Raw genomic sequence first — 23,064 nt, 5'->3', positions numbered from 1 at the left:
GCTGGAGCGACACTTTCTGGACATGCCAGTGTTCAGGATACTAGTCGTATTACTTCATCGTATCCCACAACAGTCTTCCACTGATCCTGAAGGGCTTCTAGAGGTACAATGGGATTACGTGGGCTGGGGCAGATATAAAACCTAGACTGGAGTTTAGCGCATTTTCTGTTCATTCCTGTCACACTACAGCACAGCTAATCCGATTATGACTATTACTCCTGTTGTTGTCACTTCTATTGCGTGCAGGGTATTCTAACCTAGGTAGCTGCCATGTCTCGAATGCGTCCCGTCTGCGTTGGATGGCATCAGGATGGGGAACTAACGGTGCTATACAGTGAACTCCATAAGCGGGTTGGGGATAGGGAAGGGGAACCTCGTAAAAAGCACTACGAGGTCTCGTCGATGAGACGGCACTTTCCATTGTGTGGAACGGTTTCCTGCCTCTTCCTCTTTTGCCCCTCTGTCTGCGCACAAGCCGTCGCCGCAGCTTTGTTCGTCCACCACATCTATCGACGGTGGCTTCCCAGTTCTTCGTTGCCTCAAACGTGTGCCTGTCTAGCCAGGAAGCGTATGCTTCCGTAGCCCAAACAGCCCACTAGTCCATCTACGCGTGCCCATGGCTCGGTCGTACGTCTATCTGTATTAAAGCCTGTTTGCTAGCGGGTCAAAATAGCAGTGTTGAATCTGGTCGCTTTTAACATTTGAGAGAAGTTGTAAAGATTTAAGCATGTAATATCGATATAGTCAATAGATCACAACAAATCGTGGCTGTTAGTTAACCGTTAGTAGATCGTAACTCATGCAAGGTCTATCAATTTCAAAAGTTTCTTTAAAATGTGTGTAAATATTCATCGGGTGTTATAGCAGCACAAAAACGTCGCTCAATTCAAAAAGAAACAAGTTACTTGGAAGTAACGCGTGTTATGCCTTCACCTGGTGTTTAATCTTGCGGTAATATAACCGAACGCATTTAATGAGTAGTTCCTCAATGACATAGCTGTAGTTAATCTAGGGGGCGCTCAAATACTATTCATATAGCAGTATCCATCTTACAGAGTAAGATGGATACGGCTATATCACTTACAGAGTAAGTGAACAAGGCGCCATAACCACCGACCGAGTTATAGTGTACAAAATACCCATACGAAATTAGCGTGCTTAGCGAAATTAGAAATTTTCTCTCAATTTGAATTTTAAACCAATATACACTGTCATTTAAATATATGTTTGCCATTGATTTGGTGGATTTCAGCATGATTGCCTTTACAAGCTGGATTCAAGTTCCAGGTATACTTTCTGTGTTATCATGGGATTTGCGTAGGGTGCATCATGCGAGATCAACGAGCTGGCCTACTTTTATCATTAGAAATAGCCCCTTTTTTAACTCTTTAACTTTTTAATTTTTTTAAGCGGGTTAGGTCGTTGTTTCTGACGTTACGGAGGTCGATGATGTCGTCGACGCGGTATGTTTATACGTCGCCTTCGTCTTAAGGTTTTGCTTGCACGCCATGGCAAAGCTCCACCGCGCTTGACCGAGTTCCAGCAAGCGAACGTTGCTTACCCCCTGCTCTTGTCCCCGATCCCCTACGATGGGTCTTCCGAATCGAGCCTCAGTCAGATATAGAACCCGTCACCAGTAGAATCCCTGCTCTGCCCTGTTCGGCCCAGTCAGTCAGCCGACTGCCCTTCAAGTCCCTATTTCCCCTGAACGGCCGAAAGTAGGACATGTTCTTGCCGAACGAGGCCCAGCTGCCGTGCGAGAGTCAACGAGCACCGCTGTGTCACCAGTTCAAGATCGCCACCATGAGGCGAAAGGACGGCCCGCGTTCGCAACGGAGGGCCCGTTGACGTCACGGTGACGTCATGCAGCAGCAGTAGCCCGCTGATTTGGACAGGGAGAGTGCGAGACAGATCGACAGGCGGGCCATGGGAAAGGACGTTCTAAGAAATAGGCAGAAGTGCACGACAGAGGCGACAGTCGGCGGAATCTGTAAATGGGTCATTGGGCTAAATAATTACTTGGAAGGAACCTATGGTCTGCGAAGAAGTGCCAAATCATTGCAGTTTCCTGCATAGCAGTAGCAGTTAGTAGAGAAAAATCCAAATAGTTTACTAATTGAAGCAACACAGTGACGTATAGAAGTTAATGCAGTCGTCGTCGGTATTTGGCACCGCAAGTTGTTCAGAACACTAGAATCCAGTATATCGATGTGATTCAGGCTTAAATGCGTCGCTTGTAAAAACATCCTAGTAAATGACCCGACTCGGTTCGAGCTTGAACGGTACATGTAAAAAAATAGTAGCTTTCTATACCTAATTTAAGAATGACATGTTCTTATTATCAAGTTGCAAAACAGTTCCCCCATAGATAGTAATTGTTTATTATTAAATATCTAATAAATAGTATATGATGCCGTGCGTAGCACCTTATCAGCAGCTGATTAAAGCTTTTCTGAGGGTATCGAAGTGGGGTAATCCGCAATGAATAATCAAAAAACATGTTAAAAACTTTCGCACAAATAGATCTGCTCGCCTGTTTGATCACCAATGTACTTTGCCGCCATCGCAATTCATAAATGCACCTATTGGTGTCTTCGATCGTCGCTAACACGCCATAGTCTAGAGGAAAGTTGTTCTTATAATATACTTCGGGCTGCTGCTGCTGCTGCTTAGATAATTATTTCACACCGTTATGCTGTGTATCATCTCTGGATTGTGTTTGTAACGAGCGTTAAACGATACTGGCTCAACAGTGAAGGTGTTACTTGACCTCGTAAGCCTGCTATAGTGTACGAGCAATTGTATTTTAATTAATATCATGTCACAGTACTCGATCGTCCTGCTGTCTACCGATAACGACGCAACACACGGTTCGCCCCTCGCGGCATTCGCAGCAATGGCGATTAGTTTTTCTAGGCAATATGCTTTACGTACCTACTGTTGTATCTAATAAAGGCGATTTGCTACAATGCAGTCCGGTGCATATTTTTCTTCAGTGTTACCAGCATTCCAAAGCAGCAAGGGCAAGGGCGGCAGCTGCCAAACCGGCAGCGGCGGTCGTCGGGTGGGTGAGCGCTAAACTCAGAGACTCAAAGACCGGTCGATCTTGTGGATGAGGAAACATCACTTGTGCTGTCAATTGGGCTTGGTTCCTAGAATGTGGAGGCCGGTAAGGATCGGTAGATAAAGTGAGAAAGTCGGAGTGACAGTGATCTGAAGGCGCATTTTGAATATTGTATTGCAAATTGGATCTTAGGCAAGATCAATTCGTCGGTCGTGCGTATAATTGCTAGAAAAATATCGGAAGTCTTAGAAATAGGTTTTTAAAATAGAGTACTAAAAAATATGCTGTAGTGTTTCAAGTATTGTTATGTTAATATATTATTTCTATGACGCAAAAGGAAGGATTTTTTTTTTGCGAAAAATGACCTAGTACATTTATCTAACTAACACTGCTTCAGTAAGCATGCACCTTTTGCTTAGAGAGATGCAAATAATATTTTTCAGTGCCCTTTTTGCATAATCGAAAGGTGCGGGTTTTTTTTTACGTAAAGCCACAAGGCCAACATTTTTCTGGGTGCTATAGGATACGTTGTCGCTCAGCTCATGGCCGGCAGCAAATTACTGTTTTATGAGATGAAAACTTAATTTATTGTCTATCCGTTATTAATTCGCTATCAAAAATAGCAATATAGGACGTGTGCATGTGAGTCGTCAGTCTATTCAGGATCTTGTTCACTCCTACCTCTTCATAGTCTATGCTGAGAACGTTGATGGCTATAAAAACAAAGTTTAGCGCGTTGCATCTGTTATGGCATTACGATTTTTTGATACAAAATGGCTTTCCTGTATGGAAACCGTATGGTATTGCCTGTATGGAAAACGAGAGAACAACTTAATCTGAATTAATACCGTTACGTGACGTCGACAAATACGGGCCCATTCGTACCGAGCCTCTGAAAGCCGTAATTGTGGCGAGCTCGATTTCCAAATAGTGCTTGAATGCTTTTTCTCTAATAAAGCTTAGCAACGCATTATTTTTTATATTACAAAATAAGCTTGTTACAGTGACCGACTCTGCGAACGAGCTGCTATGGCAATCCCGAGTTGACGTAGACTACTTTATTTTGAAAAACTTAAATTGTAAGCAAGCGGCAATAGGCAGGCGACGAAACAGCTAGCTATTAGTCACTGATGAGCGCCCAATTTTTCATAGCTGCCAGTTGTTCTTCAATTCGAATTTTGCCATCGTCGTTGTTGTCGTCGTGTGGCAGTGGCGGCGGCCGCGGCCAGTGCCGTTCCTCCCCTTCGGCGTCAGCCACCAGCAACTAGTCGCTGTTGTTCAGACCTTATGTTGGTTCATTCGTAGTTGATTGTGGTGGAATCTGCTGCCGTGCTCCTGGTGTGTGCGCCCTTTCCATGCTCGCCTTCTACGTCCTTCATGGCGCTGTACCGCAATGACGGTATTACGACATCACCCGACTATCCTTCAGCTATGGACGGCGATGTTGCGTATTTCAAAGTGGTTTTCCTTTGTTGCGCCATCCACACGGACCCCAGGCGCACTGGCTGTCTGACTGGCTCACTGACTTTCGATTGGTTGGCTGGCTGGCTGGCTTTGCTGCCTGCCATTTGGCTGCTTCTGTTGCCGCCTAGCTTGACTTCTCATCATGTGGTCAATTATTCTATGAAGCTCGGGATCGAGCTGACAGCGTAAGCCGCTACCTTTGCAGCCACAATAGTGAGTCCCTTCTTCCGGCGGGTTTCCGGCATCCTACGAAAGGTGGCGCCACTGTACCCCTGCGATGACGATTTGCTAGCTTTCTAATGCCGTCAACATCATGATCGCCACGACCGACCGATCGAACGAGACATGCACCCTTTCCTCCACCCTCAAACTGACCCATTTGCGGCGCTTCACGTGAGCAGTGTCACTATGGGCCCAAGGTCACTAGCTCTGTAGCCTATCTGTCAATTTGTCTATTCAATGGTTGTGTTCGTGCATGGCTAGATGTGTGTGTGTGTCCACAACAACATTTCAAACATAGACTGCTACTGACAGAATCATACACGAGCCAATTTACAGGTGGTCAACACCTCTACAGGTGGCCATTAAAGAGGCAAGATGAAGAAATTCTAGTAATAATGATAACGACAAAGTACGAAGCTCGCTGCTACTTAATTCTGACTGAACAAGCTGAGCATATAGCCATTTAACAATGTTACACACTAACATAGCGCGTAAGTGGATTGTATGACTGTCTACTTTCGTTGTGTATGTACAAAACCGAAGGCACCGTAACGGTGAATCTAGCATCTGTCCTGAAAGGTGAGCATGGCCTTTGCTGGCTACAATCATTCAACAGGACTGCATCGCGCGTCAATGGGAGTTTAGATCTATATTAAGCATTGCGCATTTATTCACAGCAAGTAAGTGCGGCTAAAACCAGTCCAAATCAATTATCTTCAAAACTAGAATAGGGAAATCGTCAATCAGTTACGACGAGTCCCGGTTACGAGCGTGTTTGCGTCCACGTATTGCTTGTTGTTCCATAAGTTGCTATCGATACGCTACTGTTTTTTTGTAGGAGAATCTTGAAGAGAATGCGCTAAAAGCGAATTGACGAGAAACCAATGGCAGACGCCAAACTCGACATATAATAAGCACTGCCAATTCGGCTTTCGTCGGTATCCGAAATGAAGATATTCCCCTTTGCGCTGAAGGGCGGACGCAAATCATCCGAGCAAGTTGACGAAGAAATTGGTAACGCTGCCAGCTAATACTTTCGTAGCTTCTTTTTAATAGTATACAGCATGCATTTTACTTTTAGTGTACTCCACTTTTTGCTTTTTTGATCTTCCCCGATTAAAATGACCCATAGCTGTCTACCTCTACGTAGTTTCGAATGGTGCTGGAGTCCCTTTGTACACTGCAACGGAAGCCGTGAAGTGCGCGTTTTCAATCTTGGCCAAATGCGTTCCTGCGGTCCTGTCTCATTGTTCTCTCTGGTTATTGCGGAAATCCCTATGAGTGTAACAGTCTACCGCCTCTGCTCATGTGCTATACCACCTTCTCCCCTCAGCAGAGGCTGATGTGTTAATTTAAACAATGTTATCTACATTTACATACGCCTGTTTTAGTTCAATTGATGAAAAACTACGAGTGCTTTCATAATATTTCATACTCTAGCTCCATGCACTGTACGTATGTGAAATTAGCATGCCATCATTTTATATCTGCTGACTATGGCAAGCGGTCTTGGTGGCAATGGCGCCCGAAGTAACATCAAACCGTTCATAGCAATCCCCATCAGCATAGGCACAATGCTACTGTTACTGCCGCTGGTGATGATGAAGTGTGGGCGACTCAGCGGCAATGACAGCGGCGATCTTGGACCTAGCGTTATTGTTGAACGTCATTCCTCTTCTTCTTTCAAGCTTTTTCATAGGATCTAACGAAAGCTGACAAGGTAAAAATTGGTGGCACCGCTATTGTTGGTTGACACTGAGAGTGCTGTGACTGGTACGAGTGGGGCTAGAATGTCAAACAAACATTAGATCCGCGTCGCTGATTTTCGTTACCAGCACAACTTGCCCGTCGTCAACATCACCAACCCCACTAACACATGACTTACCCCTCACAATTTCAGCAGCATCATCAGATAAATTGTCGCTATGCTATTACAGCGTTTGTGAACTGATGCTGATGATCGTGATGCCGCTGCTGACGGTGAAATCTGACTGACAGACCGACCGACCGACCGACCGACCGACCGACCGACCGCGACTGCTGAGCGGGGCGAGCCGCGTTGTAAAAGCTGCTGCTGTTGGGGTAATGATTATGATGATGGTGATGACGCTGCTGCTGCTGTTGTGGCAGTGTTTGTTGTTACGGCTGCCATCGCTGCTGCTGCTGCTGTTGTTAATGGTAATGCCTCTGTTGCGCTGATGCTGGTGATGGGATGTTGTCAGTGGGCCAAGGCCGACTTGCGACATCATCCATACCCCGGTCCCATAGATCCAACTACCGCCGTTGTTTCACTAGCAGAAGCGGCAATGTTTTTATTATTTAAATTCTGCTGCTGATGCGGCAGCAATTTCAATATAATTAGCTTCGCTATTCCTATCGCTATTAATACTAGCAGTATTTGGGGTCTGTATTGTAGTAACTGGCGATAACAAATCAGTACTTCTTCTAGCAAAAATAAATATGTGGGCTCTTATCGTTACCACCAGTTCATATGGATATTGCTACTATCATTGCTGATGTCGACTTCTGTAAAGTTAGCAAGCGCATGATTATGTTGGTGCTGGCGCGATCGCCAACGACAGTAACACAAAAAGATACTTGTCTTCATTTTAGGTTATACCTCTAGAACCGTCAGATTCGGATTGGGTATTTCTGCCTGTGTTGTCTGCGGTGTCTTTTACATTGCAGCTTCGTTTACCCTGAGAGTACTTAGATTCGCTGCGGTAACTCAACAGTGAGAGCGATTTCAGTGAATCAATTGTTTTTCTTCTGTCTACTGATTGGTAAATAACTTTTCTGTGTATTTTATCGAATGAGAAGAACTAAACAATATTTTGTAATGGCTCGCTCGTCAGTCAACCTTGGAAGCAAGCATGTAGTCAGTCATTCGCTTGCCGCGGGGCACTGCACCGGCAGGATAGGTAAGGCACGACCAAAACTGTGTTTCGCAATGTGTTTGACGTCTGCGAACCGGATGACAGGCCATAGAAGTGGCCTAGGTTCAAGCCTGGACGTGTACACCGGCACACAAAGTACTTGATCCTCCACTAAAAATCCAGACAGCAAGGCGATGAACATAGTCATTATGAACAACCCCGTTTTCGCTCAGCACCCTCAGCTTCCTTATGTTGAGCCCCCTTACCCCAATAAATCATCGAAGGGAATGAACAGCTGACAGTCAGCTATGGAGAAGGCTTTTTAGGTAATAAAATCAACTAAAACTTGCCTCTCCTCCAGCCAGGCTGAGGCTCAGAAGTTATTTCGAATTATTCAATGTTACTTTCCCATGGTATATACACCATCAATAAGGTGCCCCATTGAAAAAGGCACTATACATGTAAAGGAGATATAGTTATAACCGTGCATCATATCGGTTTGAATTACAGCGTATATTAAAGTATCTCCGAGTAAATTACGTTAAAATTCTATCTAGTAGCCTTCATTTAGGCCTCTAAATTATCTTCAATGCAGTTAAACGTATGTGACAAGACCTGATAGGGGAATCAGACAACTATAGTTCTATATAATATTTTGCACCTTACGTAAAGCGGACGAGAATTGTTGCAGGCCATCACACTGTTTGGCGTTTTTCGTATTTGTCTGCTACTGCGGGAAGATACTTCGCCTTCTCTATTGTACACTCATTGGTCTGCCACCTTTGGCCGCTGCTGATGCTAACGTCAGCCAGCCTTTTCGAGGAAAACGTCGCTATTTAAAAAAAATGTATTTAATAAGTTTTTATTTGAAGTTGTGACTCCATTTATTGTTGCGTCATGTATTCGTGCTACATGGTCTTTGTCTGCCTTCTGTTTTTTTCTTGTTAGACCAAATGGCAAACGTAGTGATACTATCAGTGGTCAGCTTATCACCGAACTCTGCTTCGACAGTATTTCGAAATTGTGCCATGAAAAATTTAATTATCCTCTCGATCTGTTTAATCATCGAAATTATGGGTAAATGTTTGAATGGCGTCGCTGTGCAATCACTAATAATACCATCAGTAACAGAGGATACTTAAGAAACAGCGCTTTTCGGAGTCAGTTGCTGTTACTGTTTGTCGGCGGCCCGCTTGTGGGGCTCCGGGCGGTTAAACGCTCCCGTGGAACGGAGCAGGGCGGGGGCGGGTGAGACAGAGAGAAAGAGCTAAGCCTGAGTTGTTACATCATGTCGTCATGGTGTCTCTTATTACTGTTCGTATGATGGCGATTACTGCTACAAACGAACGAACGAACGAACCGACTAACCGTTGTTGTATCAAAAATGGCGGCCCGAAAGAAGCGAAGCAGCCATATTCCTTCGTTTTCGAGTGTTGCTCGATTGCAAGCACCGAAATAACAAATGGTGTTGGTTATGCCGTCCAACAGTACTTTATAGACCTTTAGTTTCGTTAGTAAAACCGTTAGGTTGTTGATATCCGTAATGCGCGACGGTTACCGTATTTATTCAATAAACGATCAAACAGAGTGCGTATGCAGCGGCCGCATCGTGTGCGCATTGGGCCAGTTTACGCGACTCGGAGCCAAACACGAACCGTCTGGCCATCAGAGAACTGGGAGAAAGCACGACGGATAGTTAGGTGAGCTGAAAATGCTGGTGTGAACAGGGCGCATTCAGAGGCGAAGTTCGCATTTCCGGTTTTTACTGTTATTATTATGATTATTATTTTAGTTCTTGTTAGTTTTTAGTACTTTTACCTGTTTCTCATGGTTCGAGCGGGTTTCTTTTTCTGAAAGATGTGACGATTCCGCCAAAGTCGACCTTTGACGGCTGTCCCGGTTTCAACACTATGGCATAGTTACTGGCACGGGCCCGCGCTCCACCCCCAGCTAACTGGGTCACGAGTTGTTGTACTGCGGGTTTACTTCCACTTCTGCCGCTACGCTGTCGCGGCTGCTACTTCCACTAGTAAACAGTCTGTTCGGCAGCGACGGTCGGTCGTTCTCAATGTGGTAGCAACGACACTATAGGCAGCGGCAATTCGTGCTGTTTCTGCCGACCGGGCTAGTCAGTCAGCCGGCCGGCCGGCCGGCCTGCCGGCGGGCTGGCTGGCTGGCTGGGGGTTAGGTCGGCTCGAGAGAAAGAGGGATAAGCGGAGGGGGGAGGGGTGATAGGTGCTGCTCTTGCTTAACCAGCCTCCGCTACTGCTAGTACAGGTTGGTAGAAGCAGGAGAACGTATGTGAGTCAGTTGGGTTGTGATTCAGGTCGGAGGTACCAACAAGGTAGTTGTTCCTGTTGTTCTTCATATGTACGGGCAGCTTAGGTTAGGTCGCCGAAGGAAAGAAGCGAGCATGCGGTTGTAGCAGCAGCAGAAGTTGTACTGAGTGATAGCAACTGACGACGACGAAGACTGCCAGCAGGTTGAGGTGAAGGACACAGAGAGCGGCTCCCTAGAATCCTCTTTATTGACGCTATGGTAGAATCTGTATGACATTATGCTGCTGTATAATCAGTACGGCCGCCTTACAGACCCCTACTACTTCAATCAGCGCAAGTTCCTCATTACAACAAGCGTCGATGCTATTTCCAACAAAATCGCATTTAACGCACAAAATAACGTCAGCATAACCAACAGATAGAAGTAATCAAGCATTACAACCCGTTACACTTGTACTACTTATAAAGCTTTAAAATGTTACGGCCGGAAGCGTCGTAGAAGCAACGTGCTGGCACTCTTATGCTTAACATGGTGGGTACACGTGTGTTTGAGGTGACGGGTAGCTTAATGTTGCACGCCACATTTTCTGATTACAATACAAAGCTACGCACAACGTTTGACAAAGTTTGAAAATTTGGGTCGAACACTGAAAAACCCAACAGCAGCTGGTCTAATTGGTACAATAATCGGCATATGCTACAAGAATGTTTGAGGAAAGTACCTGTGTATGGGTGCACATTATGCTATTTTATATGTATTTTTGTACATTTCTGCACTGGTACGAGGCCTTATACACTGCTTTGTTTGGCTACGGCTAGAACCAGCTGAACGGGATAGAAACCCAATTTGAATGTATAACTTTGACTGCCAGCTTTACATGGTGATACACTAACGATTGGCGCTATAGATTTCGAAGGAAATGAAGGCCTTAAAAAAGAAGGCGCTAAAAGCGCTAACCCTTTACCTGCGATGTGCACATTTTGCTTTTGATCGATGTAAACAAGAGCAAGGGTCGAAAAGACTTTTTCCAAAATATATATATATACATATACGGGGGAACACAGAATTGTTATTGGGCCATTATGGTGCTACAATGGTTTAGTTCATTTAGTTGGTGTCCATTGGCAAAATTAATGACGTCCATCAGAAAAGCGTAAGGAAAGCTTGTTCCTCACAAGATGCTTGATTTTGCTAGCGGAGACTGTGTTACACGCATTTGACCGCGTCGCCCAGTGTTTACCCTTTATGCGTGCATTACACCCCTTTTCAAGTTTCGGAGAACGTCATTTATTGAAAAGTTTGTTGGCGCTCTTGTCATGTCTGCCAGCAAAAAAAAATTACGCATATAAACTGGTGGACATATTCTTGACTCGTATACGATTCGAAAAGTCACATCATTAATAACCCCCCCCTTTTTAGACGACAATCGGCGGCGGATCATCGGAAAATCATGAGCGGATTTCGTGTGAAAATAAAACCGCGTATCGTTAGCGATTTGGTGTATTTGTGCGGCAAAACTTCGTTGTTTCGTTAACCTCCGAAACTCTGAGACAATCAACTTTTTGTCATGAATCGACAAGTATCATGTTTCCAAGAAGTCGCTTTAGATCTTCTATGCTAGACGCGATGCCCGTTAACGGTAAAAGACGCTATAGGAGGCCAGCGACGACGGGACCGATTCACCTCGAAAAGAAGAAGCAGTCGAGGGCACGAGCAGGAGCGACAGCAGCAGCGATAGCCGCTGCAGTATGAGCATTAGCCCAGTTGTAGATGGGAGGCCACACCTCGTCCACAAGGGGGTTCAAAGGGAAACGTATGGGGGTAGCTAGAGAATTTCTGCCGGATGCTCGCCAACCAATGGGAATAGAGACTCAATTTTTAGCGCGGCTTTGAAGTGATTTTGAGGAGAAGTGAGAGCCGAAAGGGAAGGAAATAGACCAGCTGGAGCTTTGGATAAAATGTAGAAAAATTTTACTCAGCGCACTCCGCTCAGTTCGAGAATCGGACGGCAAGGATGAGGAGCTTATGGCTGGCCTGAGCATCATCGTGTCGCTCTTTAGCATTGCTTATTATAAAGCGACCGAAGTTTCTTAAGACCTCGCTGTATAGCAACAGCTTGCTTAAATAAGTTCCGCTCCCGGAAGTCCCTTTCGCCAACGGAGGCCCAACCAATTGAAGTGGGTTATGAAAACAATTCCTTGGATTGTAATGCAGCAAGCTACCATTCGACCACTGCTAATTTAGCGAAGTACGTTACTATCGGCGCATCAGTTGACTCAACCGTTACTTCGATCGATCGCTACTGGAGCAAATAACAGCGGTCTCGACCATGGCAACAGGCGGCATCTGGCTGATCATTTCTGCCCTATAAACATTAACACACGAGTGTGTACACAAGGTGCTTGACGCGACTAGATCAGGAAGTGTATTATATAAATGGATTTTTTACTTCCATAGCGTACGCACACACATCCTTAATCTTAGGCACCAGCTCGGGTACGGAGCTTACCGCCCTTTACGTACTCACAGGATCTATAAATCGTAGTTTTACCCATTTAGGCCACACCGAACATATGAAATAGCTGTCTTTATCGGAATAGATAGTCTACTATTATAAGCAAATTTACCTGGCCGTAACAAACAACAAAAGCGATTACCCCTATTACAGATAAAATTCTCGTTCTAGATCACACAGCTTTTCGTTGTTACGTCCCAGTGAAAGTGTCTGACAGGGCCGAACGTTGTTGGCTGTCTGATTTGTTTGATCAAGATATAGAACAAAGCAAGTTCACTTGACGGTTACAAAAATTAAATGTCTTTGTCGCCGATATTCTTTTAATATAGATTAATTATATTTTTGCGCATTTCTTTAAATCGGATATATTTAACTTCTGTCAAATATGATTTTAGTTAACCAATTCAAGTTCGGCACTCCAGTCATTAGTCTGAACTGGTCGCTTTATAAGAATATGAAAATAACATTAACCCTTCGTCGACCTTGTCTCCCCTCAAAGGTCTTTGTACTATGCAAAGTTGTAAGGCTGCACCTACCCCATTTCGCTGTTGGTGTTTTCGTTATGGTTATTCTATCGGTAATTAGGGCTTTCCATCAATTAGATAGACGGGCATTTCATGATCCTTATCGCAGCTCGAAGGACCTCATTTGCGTATAGGACAGCTACTATACAAGGTATTGTGAAATTTATCGAATTACATCCTAACCAATTAAAATTTTCTGTAGATACCTTAAAGGCGATGCTCTCCATCGATGTTGCTCTCTTTTGGCCTGCACTGCACGAAGCTATTCTCATGCAGTGACATTGGGAACAAGTGTGGTTGATTAAGGAAACCAATTTATCGTACATTTAAAGGCCGTATAATGCGTTTTCCAGTTGTGTACGGACAGATTAACGCTTGTTGTTCCAGATCAATTAAGACGAAATAATATCGGACGATCATACCGTGCGCCTTATTCCAGTAAGCATGCATAAAGTGTAAACTGGTACAGGTAGAACTCGCTTTGCCGGCGATGGCCATCTGTTTGACCTCAGTCCCGATGTAGAGCAGGTCGTATCGACCGATTCCGCCTGTTCGAGAAGCTTCGCCTGCAGAGGCGGCAGCAGCAGCAACAGCCGGAGATACAGCATATGAAGCCGTTTGACCCATTTCTGTAACATCATCTGCTTCTTCAGGATCTGAGACCCTCAAGACCTCGAAAGTCGTAAGCTCCGTAGAGCTGATCAAGCTTTGCATAAGACTCGATCAGGCGAGTAACTAGATGATAAGAAGTCTATTCGGCTGTCTGCTTCGGCCGACCCAGCGGACGCGGGGGGGGGGGGGGGTTGGGAAGACGATTCCGAACGGCTAGACGACTCAGAGACACTTGTTAGTAGATGCAGCCAATGCTGCTGGCGAATCTGGGTCATGCGGCTGGGACTCTGGAGAACCGAAGGCGGTACAGAAGTGTCAGCGGGGCCGCAAGGTTGCTGTACTTTCACACGTTTGTAATACGCCGCAACACACGTTTCCGCTATACTGCATAGAGTATGGATATTTTTTTCAATTTTGACAAGTGTTATTATATCCACAAAGAGCACTAGGAGTGATTTCGAGCGTTCTGGCTAAGAAATCGTATTTCTATTACCCGTCAACTGCTACCGATGGTCTTCTCTAATGCCCCGTTACCCTGTTGATTCACTCGAATAACACGATTTACGTGTAGAAGCAGGAAAGATCATTATTTCCTAGTCGAGGCCTATTTCTCTACACATTTCTTCCCTTCCATCCGTCGAATGTAGGTTCCATTCAAGAGCGCCATTATCATGAAACTGGTAGTGCTGATGCTACAAACATCTCAGCATGGAGCAGCATCACCAAATGAATTAAACGGAAGAATGGACCCACGAACGACTAAACAAAACAGAGTGATGCATTGGGAATGGAGTAAATAATGAAATGCAGACAATCAACCAACTATACAGCATATAGGCTCATGGATAATTGAGCAATAGTGACACCACTCGCCATTGGCTGAACCATAAAAGAAGAAAAAAAGTTTTTTCCTTTTCTTTTTATTGTAACAGCTGTTTTTGCCTGTGTCAAGCCATCTCGTCCGTTAATTGCTTTTTGCCCACGACGAAACTTAGCGTGTGTGTAACATGATAGAAAAAATTTAGCCATCAGTACCATTAGTTCATCCACAGACTTTTAAGCAGCGCGCGTCGCGGCAAGCCATAGCTAGCAGTCGAAGCGCACGCGAAAGTCAAGGAAGCCCCTGACACCACTGCTGCTGTTAAATGTTGTTATCAAAGCACGTCGTCCCCTTTTGTTGTTGTTGTTGTTAAGGTGGCAATTTTCGGCTGATATCGTGGTTATAGCAGGCGCAGCAGATATTGTTGTCGACGGCCAGTTTTCAGATTCCGTGCGGTACTTATTTAATGTCGATCGGGCCTGATTGTCTGCGGCTGTACTCGCCTCCCTGTCGTTTCGTCTAAGATACGTGTAAACCATTGTGCAGTGCTACCATCACAGTAGCTACAGCAGAAACAGTACTATTAAAGCTTGGAATACGGTGTTGCTTCATGGGCTCATGAAAAGCCGCTACTGTAGAGCAAGGTCATAGGCTGACTGGCTGGCCGACAAGCCCGCAGCTCACGCTTCGGACGCCTTCATACCGTTTCTCCTTTGCCACCCATGCTCCTTACTACTAGGGTTCTTGGAAAATCGTAACGTAGACGCGTCTGGCTTTAAAAATGCTGCCACAGACATACAAAACAACTTTAAACTAAGAGTCTTTCCTGGTCACTGGCAGAGCTATAATATGGCCTAAGGGGGTGGGTGGCTCTCGATCGCAGCATGCGCCTAGAAAACCGTCGTGACCAAGTATACGCGTTGAGTGTTGGCGAAAAAAAAACTAAGAGTTATATAACCAACATAATATTAAATATATAAACATTATTTTTTTATGTAGTATAAACATGCTAGAGATCGTTTATAACATACTTAAAGACGATACAGCACATTACTAAGCGTTGCACCATTTATTGGCGTCGCTCCACTCTGTCCGAAGTCGTCCGACAGGACGCGGAAGGTTCTGTGGGACGCCTCGTTTGTGATATGCATTTCTTCCTGCTTTGGATCTTCGTTGGCTGCCAGATGGAACTGTTGCAGCTAACTGAGCCCTTACATCGGTCATTCTCTTGTCCTTTAGGAAAGTGGCCTACTTCTCAGCACCTTTGGTAAACTTTACTTCCATTGAGTATTCCCCCATCGCGAAGCTCTGACTTCGAAAAAAAAAAAAAAAAAAAAAAAAGGACAGTGCATGTGATCAGGGCGGTTTGGCGTCACGGGCTAAATCTGCATTGATCCAAACACGTGTCCTCTCGTGTCGAGTGTTTAATTGTTACCAAGATCCAGCCTCCCCAACATCCGATAAAAGGCATGGATTTGAGAAAAAAAAAAAGTAATAAATTATGTGTTTTAGGTTGGTTTGCTGTATTCGACATTGATGATATTAATAATAACAGCGTGGAGGGGCAATGACGCTTTCTGCTTTGTCGTAGCGTTTGCCGATTCTAGTTCCATCATCATAGATTATTCGTCACTTTCAACAGGCTTTTTGTCTGCCTGCTTCTGTTGAAGTTGCTGCTTATCCCTGCCTTGTTGAAAATTAATTTTTCATTTTCCATACTCGATGTACGATTATCATCGTAGTACTTAAATGAAAAAAAAAACATTAAGTTGAGCTCTTTATATTGAAAGTCGTCATCTTTTTCCCCGCAGAGCTACATGTATAGTAGGAAAATAATAGCAACAAGACCAGTAAAAGTTCGATTTCGCTATAAACTGGTCGACCCTCAGTTGATTGTCACCTATTCTGGTTAAAGGAGTTTTATTGATTTAGGACCTTGCTTCCCTGTGACACCTGCACTAGCCTGTATCATCTTAGTGTTGCTTGGGTAGCTGCCGCATTATATGTACTCAAGCCCTCTTTCCAATAGAGCATACACGCCTTGACACCAATTCAGAAAGCCTCTCTTTATTTGAACACCCGTGCGTAATCGAATGATGCCAAGCAGGTACTGACATCTATCTATGAACTTGACCACCGGCGGCCGTTGCCATAATTATTAATTACGTAATACGGCAGTTACAGTGACCGCGGTAATGATAGAAGAGATATAGGCCCTAGGAGAACTCTTTCGTCTCTACCTGCTGCTTGCGGTGCAATGGACGGGCAAAACTAGCGCTCAGTATTCGACCGGACATGTTCATCCCACGCGTCCCAACCTAGACTTGAGTTCTCTTTTGCAAGCTCTAGAGGATACACACAACGTTAATATTTGAAGAAAAACAAAAGAGATTTTTTACAATTTTGCAATAGATTGTGATTGTTGCCGAAATTATCGAAAACTTATAAAGTTATTCATATGAATGCTGGAAACGGGATCAAACACAACGTGAAGCTATAAACAGCGCAGTAATCGGCAGAAACTGAAAATAGTTTTTTTTAACGGAGAAGCGGAGTTGTTGACTACGGATGACGCTAGCTCAATCCTATATACCGGAGCCAAAAATTTTGAGTAAGTCAACGGCCGACTTGAATCGCACTCTAGGCTATAGGTAAACGCGATACAGGTATTTTTTCAAAGACTTAGACAAAGGCCCTTTCTTTAAGCCTTTGAAATTTTGAGGTCAGCTATCTCTGAGGAAAACGAGATGAATACAGTGCAGTGACGGATCGATTGCATTGGGATAGTGGAACTATGGCCGTAATAGATCGCCATAATAGGATAAAGACACCAGGGTAAATTATTGCAGAATTACCATGATCGCATAGCTTCAAAGGGGTAATCGAACTAATTGACGGTATCTAAGCAGAACTGCAATTGTAGTTCTTGTTATGTTAGGGGTAAATCTGTGAAATTCGTACATATTAGAAGCTAATAAATAAGTTTAGGTAAACATTTCAATGGGGAACGGGAAACCGACCAAAAACAACATAAACTAGGGCCGACCAACTGCCACAGGATACCTGATAGTGCGTACCCTAAGATTGTTGATGGCATCATGAGTACAGAAAGAAGCTTACGAGCCGGTTGAATAATATCTACAGTAAACGAAGGACAAAATGAATGAGTGACGTAACAGTGAATGATTAATGACGAAGGACTAATTGCTTTTAACCATTCAATGACGAAATCGGTTGTGGAGACGTCAATGCGTTCAGCAATGAAAAAGATAATCAGGTGGATCAAATACGAGACTGTGTCGTCTTCAAGTAGAAACGTCTCTTATTATTATCATCACTATTTTTATTGGTTGGATAACACAGGAGGACTGCGGAATGAACGTTTCGTTGTAACTGCATATTATATTAAATATTCGTCCTATCGACATCGAGCGTAACTTACCGAACTTTAACCACAATCAGTTATTTCAGTTCGATCGAGATTCTAGTATGTCTATGTTCATATTACAACTGTGGCGGTAAAGCTGGTGGAAGTAAGTAGGAACTAACGTAACAAGAATGCTTCTCGTTTTTTCGCCAACTTATTTTGACGCAGTGGATCGTGGTACTTTGTATCTAGATTGATTAAAGACAAATTTAAACAACCGGGCTCGGCGCCGTCAAAAGCGCGTGAGACGGTCACTTGTGCGACAAGGCCTGCGCAGTGTTACCACGGTGCGGCTCCCTATTTCTGACGACTCCACGGGGACTGGCGTGCGTATATGTGCGATTGCGAGAGTCCGTAGACACACAGATACGCACACGCCAAAGCGTACTGTTTTCCATGGCGGCAGTGTACCTTCGTAGCTTGCTCGTTTCCACCGTCATTGTCTTCTTCGTTTACTTCACTAGAATGATGCTGACGATGGTGATAATGCACCTTGTCCTTTGGATCAGCTTTCATTTTTTCGGTCGATTCAGCGGTCCACTTGTGAACGCTGCTCAGCTGTCCATACCTGCTACATAGATCACACTCACGCGATCAACAAATAACGCGTTCATTGTCAGACATGGGGGAAAATGCGGCATTACTACGAGTGCCAGTGTTATGCCACAGCTGCGTTTCTATTTTTCGGCGGTGGATAGAGGGGCAGAAGAAACGACCTGATGAAGGGGAACTGCAAGCAGAACGAAAGCAGTCCGCAAATGGCGGCTTGGGGTACCATGTTTGGCTAACGCAGTGTTTTGTGCGAAAGCGCACTGTATCAAGTAAATAGCTGAAAAAAAGACGCTGACAATATGGCAGATCGCTCGACTGGCGTTCCGTTAACCGACTTATTGCTTGGAGCAATAAAGTGTTTACCATACCAACCTTAGACTACTGCTAGCTAGCAAAGTATTATTATTCTAATTCTACTAATGATATCTCGTTTTTCCATGAAAGAAAAAAAGAATAATGACTAGCTTTTAACACGAGACACAACCATTTTGACTGATAAAGGCCATAACGGAAAATGGAAAAGTAGCATTTCTATGTTACTAGTCGTGCAGTTTTGGTCGAAATAAGAGAAGATCCTACGTAAAAAAAAACCAGGTCTGAAAATCCATCGTTCTCTTTCATTTTCAAAGGCATTTTCAAAGTTCTGAGGAAAACTGTTATTCCGAAAGACAACGCAAACATTTTCTGTTAATGCCGAGTAGTAACCGCTTTCAAAAGACAATATAGCTAAGGATTATTAGCTGTTATAGCCATATGTTGATAGGTTTGAAGAACTTTGGAGAAATCAGGAGGTAATTTAGTGAATAATACGACGTTCTCGGAAATAATCGCGTTTAATAAAACGGACAAATAGTATACTTAGGTTTGCTTATAAGAAAATATCGATTCTAGCTAGAAAAGCAACAGTGTTTGTATGTGTGTAGATTCGTGTAAACGTTTCGATGTTTCGTATACGTGTGAGGGCGATCGCGTCAGCGTGATCGAAGTAACTGTTTTGCCGTTTGGCGTTTCAGTCTAGCGCTTCCAATGACGTCATTTTACCACAACGACGAACGCTTCATAATGGAACAAGCTAGCTAGAAGTTACCCGAGCAACCCGTAATGACCTCGGAGAGAAAATCCGGGCTGGCATTGTAACCAGCACGCCGTCAGACGTTTGGCTACAGCTGAATGGTCCTGCTGTGGGCTATGTTTATCTGCGCGACTGAGCAAGAAAGAAGAGCCTGATATAATGTATTCGATACGCTGATAAACTATATAGATAGATTATACTATTCTTTTGTCATAAGCCGCTGAACGTATGACACAACTAGCTCATGTCGGTATCATTGTTTGGGTTCTTTTCCTGTCACAGCGGAAAAATCAAAATCCCTACCTTTATATTGTATGAATCAGATTTTTGTTAACGATGACCTTGTTTCTTTGAACATACAACGCCGTCTCTCGATCACATAATGTCGTTCGCAAACCCCTTGGTTTGGTCACTTTTTGAAACTGTAGCTAATCTATATGCTAATATTGATTTTTGTCGGTTTTGGGCTACCCGTTGACCCGGGTAAACTTGCAATGGGAGCACTTTTAAAGCAATTTGGTTGGAAAGCAAGAAGTTTACGTGGACAGAAACAGTGCTTGCCGCGAACGCGGGCTGATGTTATTTTCTTTGCTTAATTCCTTTAAGCAATTGATATCATATATTGGGTAGTTCAGGATGAAATGCGAGGGGAACTAATCTCATCCTTTAAAATAGCGCTATTTTATAAAAAAAAATGTTTTTTTTGTATCAGTTTTTTTTTCATATTGTTATTGAGATGCAGTGTACTCTTGGAAATCTGAGGCCGTTCGGTCGGATACCGTCACTCGGACTTTTAGCAGACGAATCGCCGTGAACTACGACGAAAAAAATTCAAATGGCTTACAAATATGATTTCAGTTTTTGTATACAGAGGAGGAAACATTTCGCTCGCTGTATGACTGCTGACACTGTAATCAGTCTGAAGCTCCAGGCCGGGAACTTTAAATTTGATAATGAGTCACGTGGAATTCGCTGTGCGAAGGCTAATAATGGAGTCACGAGGGATGCCGATCCATCTCAAAGTGTGTGGCTGTTGCTACTCAGACTCCGTCTATGTCAAAAGATCCGTTTACCTCGAGCAAACCAAATTGAAAAGCTTAAAAAAAAAAAGAATAAATTGATGCTAATAGAATTAGATCTACTGTAAAAAATTAAGACGTAGGAACTCCACGTTATAATAACGGTGGATTCTTGCGTTCCGTTGTGACTTATGATGAAAAATGGATCTCCTACAATGATCGCAGGGGGACGCAGCTCAACAGAAGGAACATCAGCCTAGAGCAAACACGCAATTGTAACAGTTAACGGTGTCTGTTTGTCAGCCCAGTTGAAGTTTCACCCACTGCAGATTGATGAATCCTGACTCGCCGATTGCAGCTGAAGTATACTGTCAACAATTGAAGCAGGTGATGAATTATACTCGCATTAAGTAGCCAACGCTGATGAACAAAGGAAACCACTCTTACAGGACGGCAACATTCGACCTCACGCCATGAGAATCGTCATGGCAAGGATGCACTACTTACAACTGAAGGTTCTTTTTCATCTACAAAGCCCAAAGGGCATTACTTTCATAGCTCACCTCTTTTGTCTAAATCATAACAACTATATTGAAAAATATTTCAAAGCTCAAACTTGTTGAAATTCATTTTTGAAAAAATAAGAACTTCTTAAAATACGAACTACACTATAGGCTTTTGTAGCAGCGGAATAAATGAGCTATTTCCCAGATGGTAGGGGGTCGTACGTAATACCGATGCATACATCGGTCGAAAATAAAAGACTTGTGTTTGTTAAACAGGCTGTTAAGGTTAGAGTTTATTATTTGGCGTTTAATACTGAACAAGCTAGTAATATACACGATACGACATTTAGATCGAGACTTTTCCTTATGCCCTCCTTCCTTCTAAGCCTGTGTTTTTAATAAGGAAAAAAATTGAAAATTTTTGCCTCTGCTATAAGAACCAGCTTTGACGGTCACGTCTATTCAGGACAATCGGCAGCCGATAATATTATTTCTAAAGTGGTCATTAATTTCAGTAGTAAAAGCTTAGATATACTAAAAAAGGTCTTCTGGTCCATTTGATGACTGTTCAGGTCCTTTGAGTCTAAATCCTCTTGGGAATCTTTCGATTTGCCGTATTGGTGGATTTTCAATGTTTTTAGACACTGCATAAAAACCGGTCATTACATAGGCCGTCGTAGGTCAATAGATGATCTTCGCTCGAATTCCCCAACCGAGCCACTTTTCCTCACCGCAGTGAGTTCGTTGCTATGTTGCAGAAAGAATGAACTTTTCCGGCGCCTCTTTGCAATGAACAACCGTCCACCGAAGCCCAATTTTGGAGCTGTACATTATATATAAACATATATATATCGCCGTCGCCGTTAACACGGGAACTTTACACTGTTGGTACGTATAAAGCATCGAGTGGTGATTGCTGATATATATATATATATATATATATATATATATATATATATATATATAGCAATCACCGCTGCGAGTTAAAATACGACACATAAGGTCATTGAAAGAACCACAAAAACAAACACATTTAAATACTGCGTTCTACGATGCTCGTCATATATCAGCGACTTTGTTTTGGTATAATATACAAGTTTACTACTCGGAACAGTTCTCTAAAGTACGATTTGCTGTCTGGCTTTGCGTTTGTCGATGGTGGGCGGTGGATCATATAGGAAACAGGAAAACATACACACTCTAAATGGCCGAGTAAAGCAAATAATTAAAAAAGGACAGAACGTACGCAGTGGCTGTCACAATTATACAAGCGTTCAGCGTTATTAGAACTGTTCATAATGCGAGTGCTCAAGGCCGTTATTTCCATCAACGTACCTTGCAGCCTTAGGACACAGAAGCGTCAGTTCCGACATGACGTTTCGTTCAAACGAGTCGAGGGGGATGCAGGCTACATGCAGTACGACTGCTACCACCGTTTCATCTGTTGTTGGTCTATGCCATGATTGCGTGCGTGAAATACAAGCGGACGATAGATCCGCTGCATAACAAACAAACAAATTAGCCATAATAGCAGCTGGCTTGATTCTCTTCGAACTTCTCAGAGCCGTCAATCCTTACATAACCGTAACATACAATGTATGCCTCACATCACTGAGGAGTGCACGTGCACTTTATGCCAGTGGTGGTGGTCGTCATGATGAAACCGTCGTTTATGTCATTATACACACGGGGTAAACATTGTCGTCACAAAAAAATAACATTTCTCTCTCCAATCGGTCCACATTGATCCATACTTTTGAAGCCACTGGAGAGTCGTAGTGCTCAATGAATTACTAGTTAGATTCCATGTTGAGTCGCTTTTGATTGCATAGACCAAACTGATATGCTTGGTGCGTTGAGACCCTGAACTGAATCTCTGACATTCATAGTCGCCTCAACGTCTAACAATACATATATATAGAAGAAACGCCCCATATACAGACATATTGATAACCTACATTTGATCAAACTAAATACTATAGTTACGGCTTTAAACACAAAGACACAGCGTATCCTCGAGATGAATGGAATGAAGTAAGAGGCGCCATTTTATATAGTTCCACTTACTTCAAAGTTTAAAACTTACTTCATCAGCAAAAGATGGAATCAGC

The 23,064-nt window shown here is 43.6% G+C and overlaps 2 protein-coding genes across 4 annotated transcripts in view; one reads left to right on the top strand and one right to left on the bottom strand.

Moving 5' to 3' along the window:
* LOC111260127 (ftz transcription factor 1) overlaps positions 1-23,064 on the top strand; it is an 89,241-nt gene that overhangs the window by 16,258 nt on the left and 49,919 nt on the right. The gene's annotated exons all lie outside the window — the stretch shown is intronic.
* On the bottom strand, positions 1,187-22,902 carry LOC147753536 (uncharacterized). Its single transcript, XM_086968147.1, has 2 exons — positions 22,289-22,902; positions 1,187-3,152 (listed from the first exon to the last, which is right to left on the bottom strand). Exons 1-2 carry the CDS (start codon positions 22,477-22,479, stop codon positions 2,999-3,001), a joined length of 345 nt encoding a protein of 114 aa, XP_086824273.1. The 5' UTR covers positions 22,480-22,902; the 3' UTR covers positions 1,187-2,998.

This window comes from Varroa jacobsoni, unplaced genomic scaffold (genome assembly GCF_002532875.2).
Source record: "Varroa jacobsoni isolate VJ856 unplaced genomic scaffold, vjacob_1.0 scaffold_404, whole genome shotgun sequence".
NCBI lineage: Eukaryota > Metazoa > Arthropoda > Arachnida > Mesostigmata > Varroidae > Varroa > Varroa jacobsoni.
This window is presented reverse-complemented; position numbering and strand designations above follow the sequence as displayed.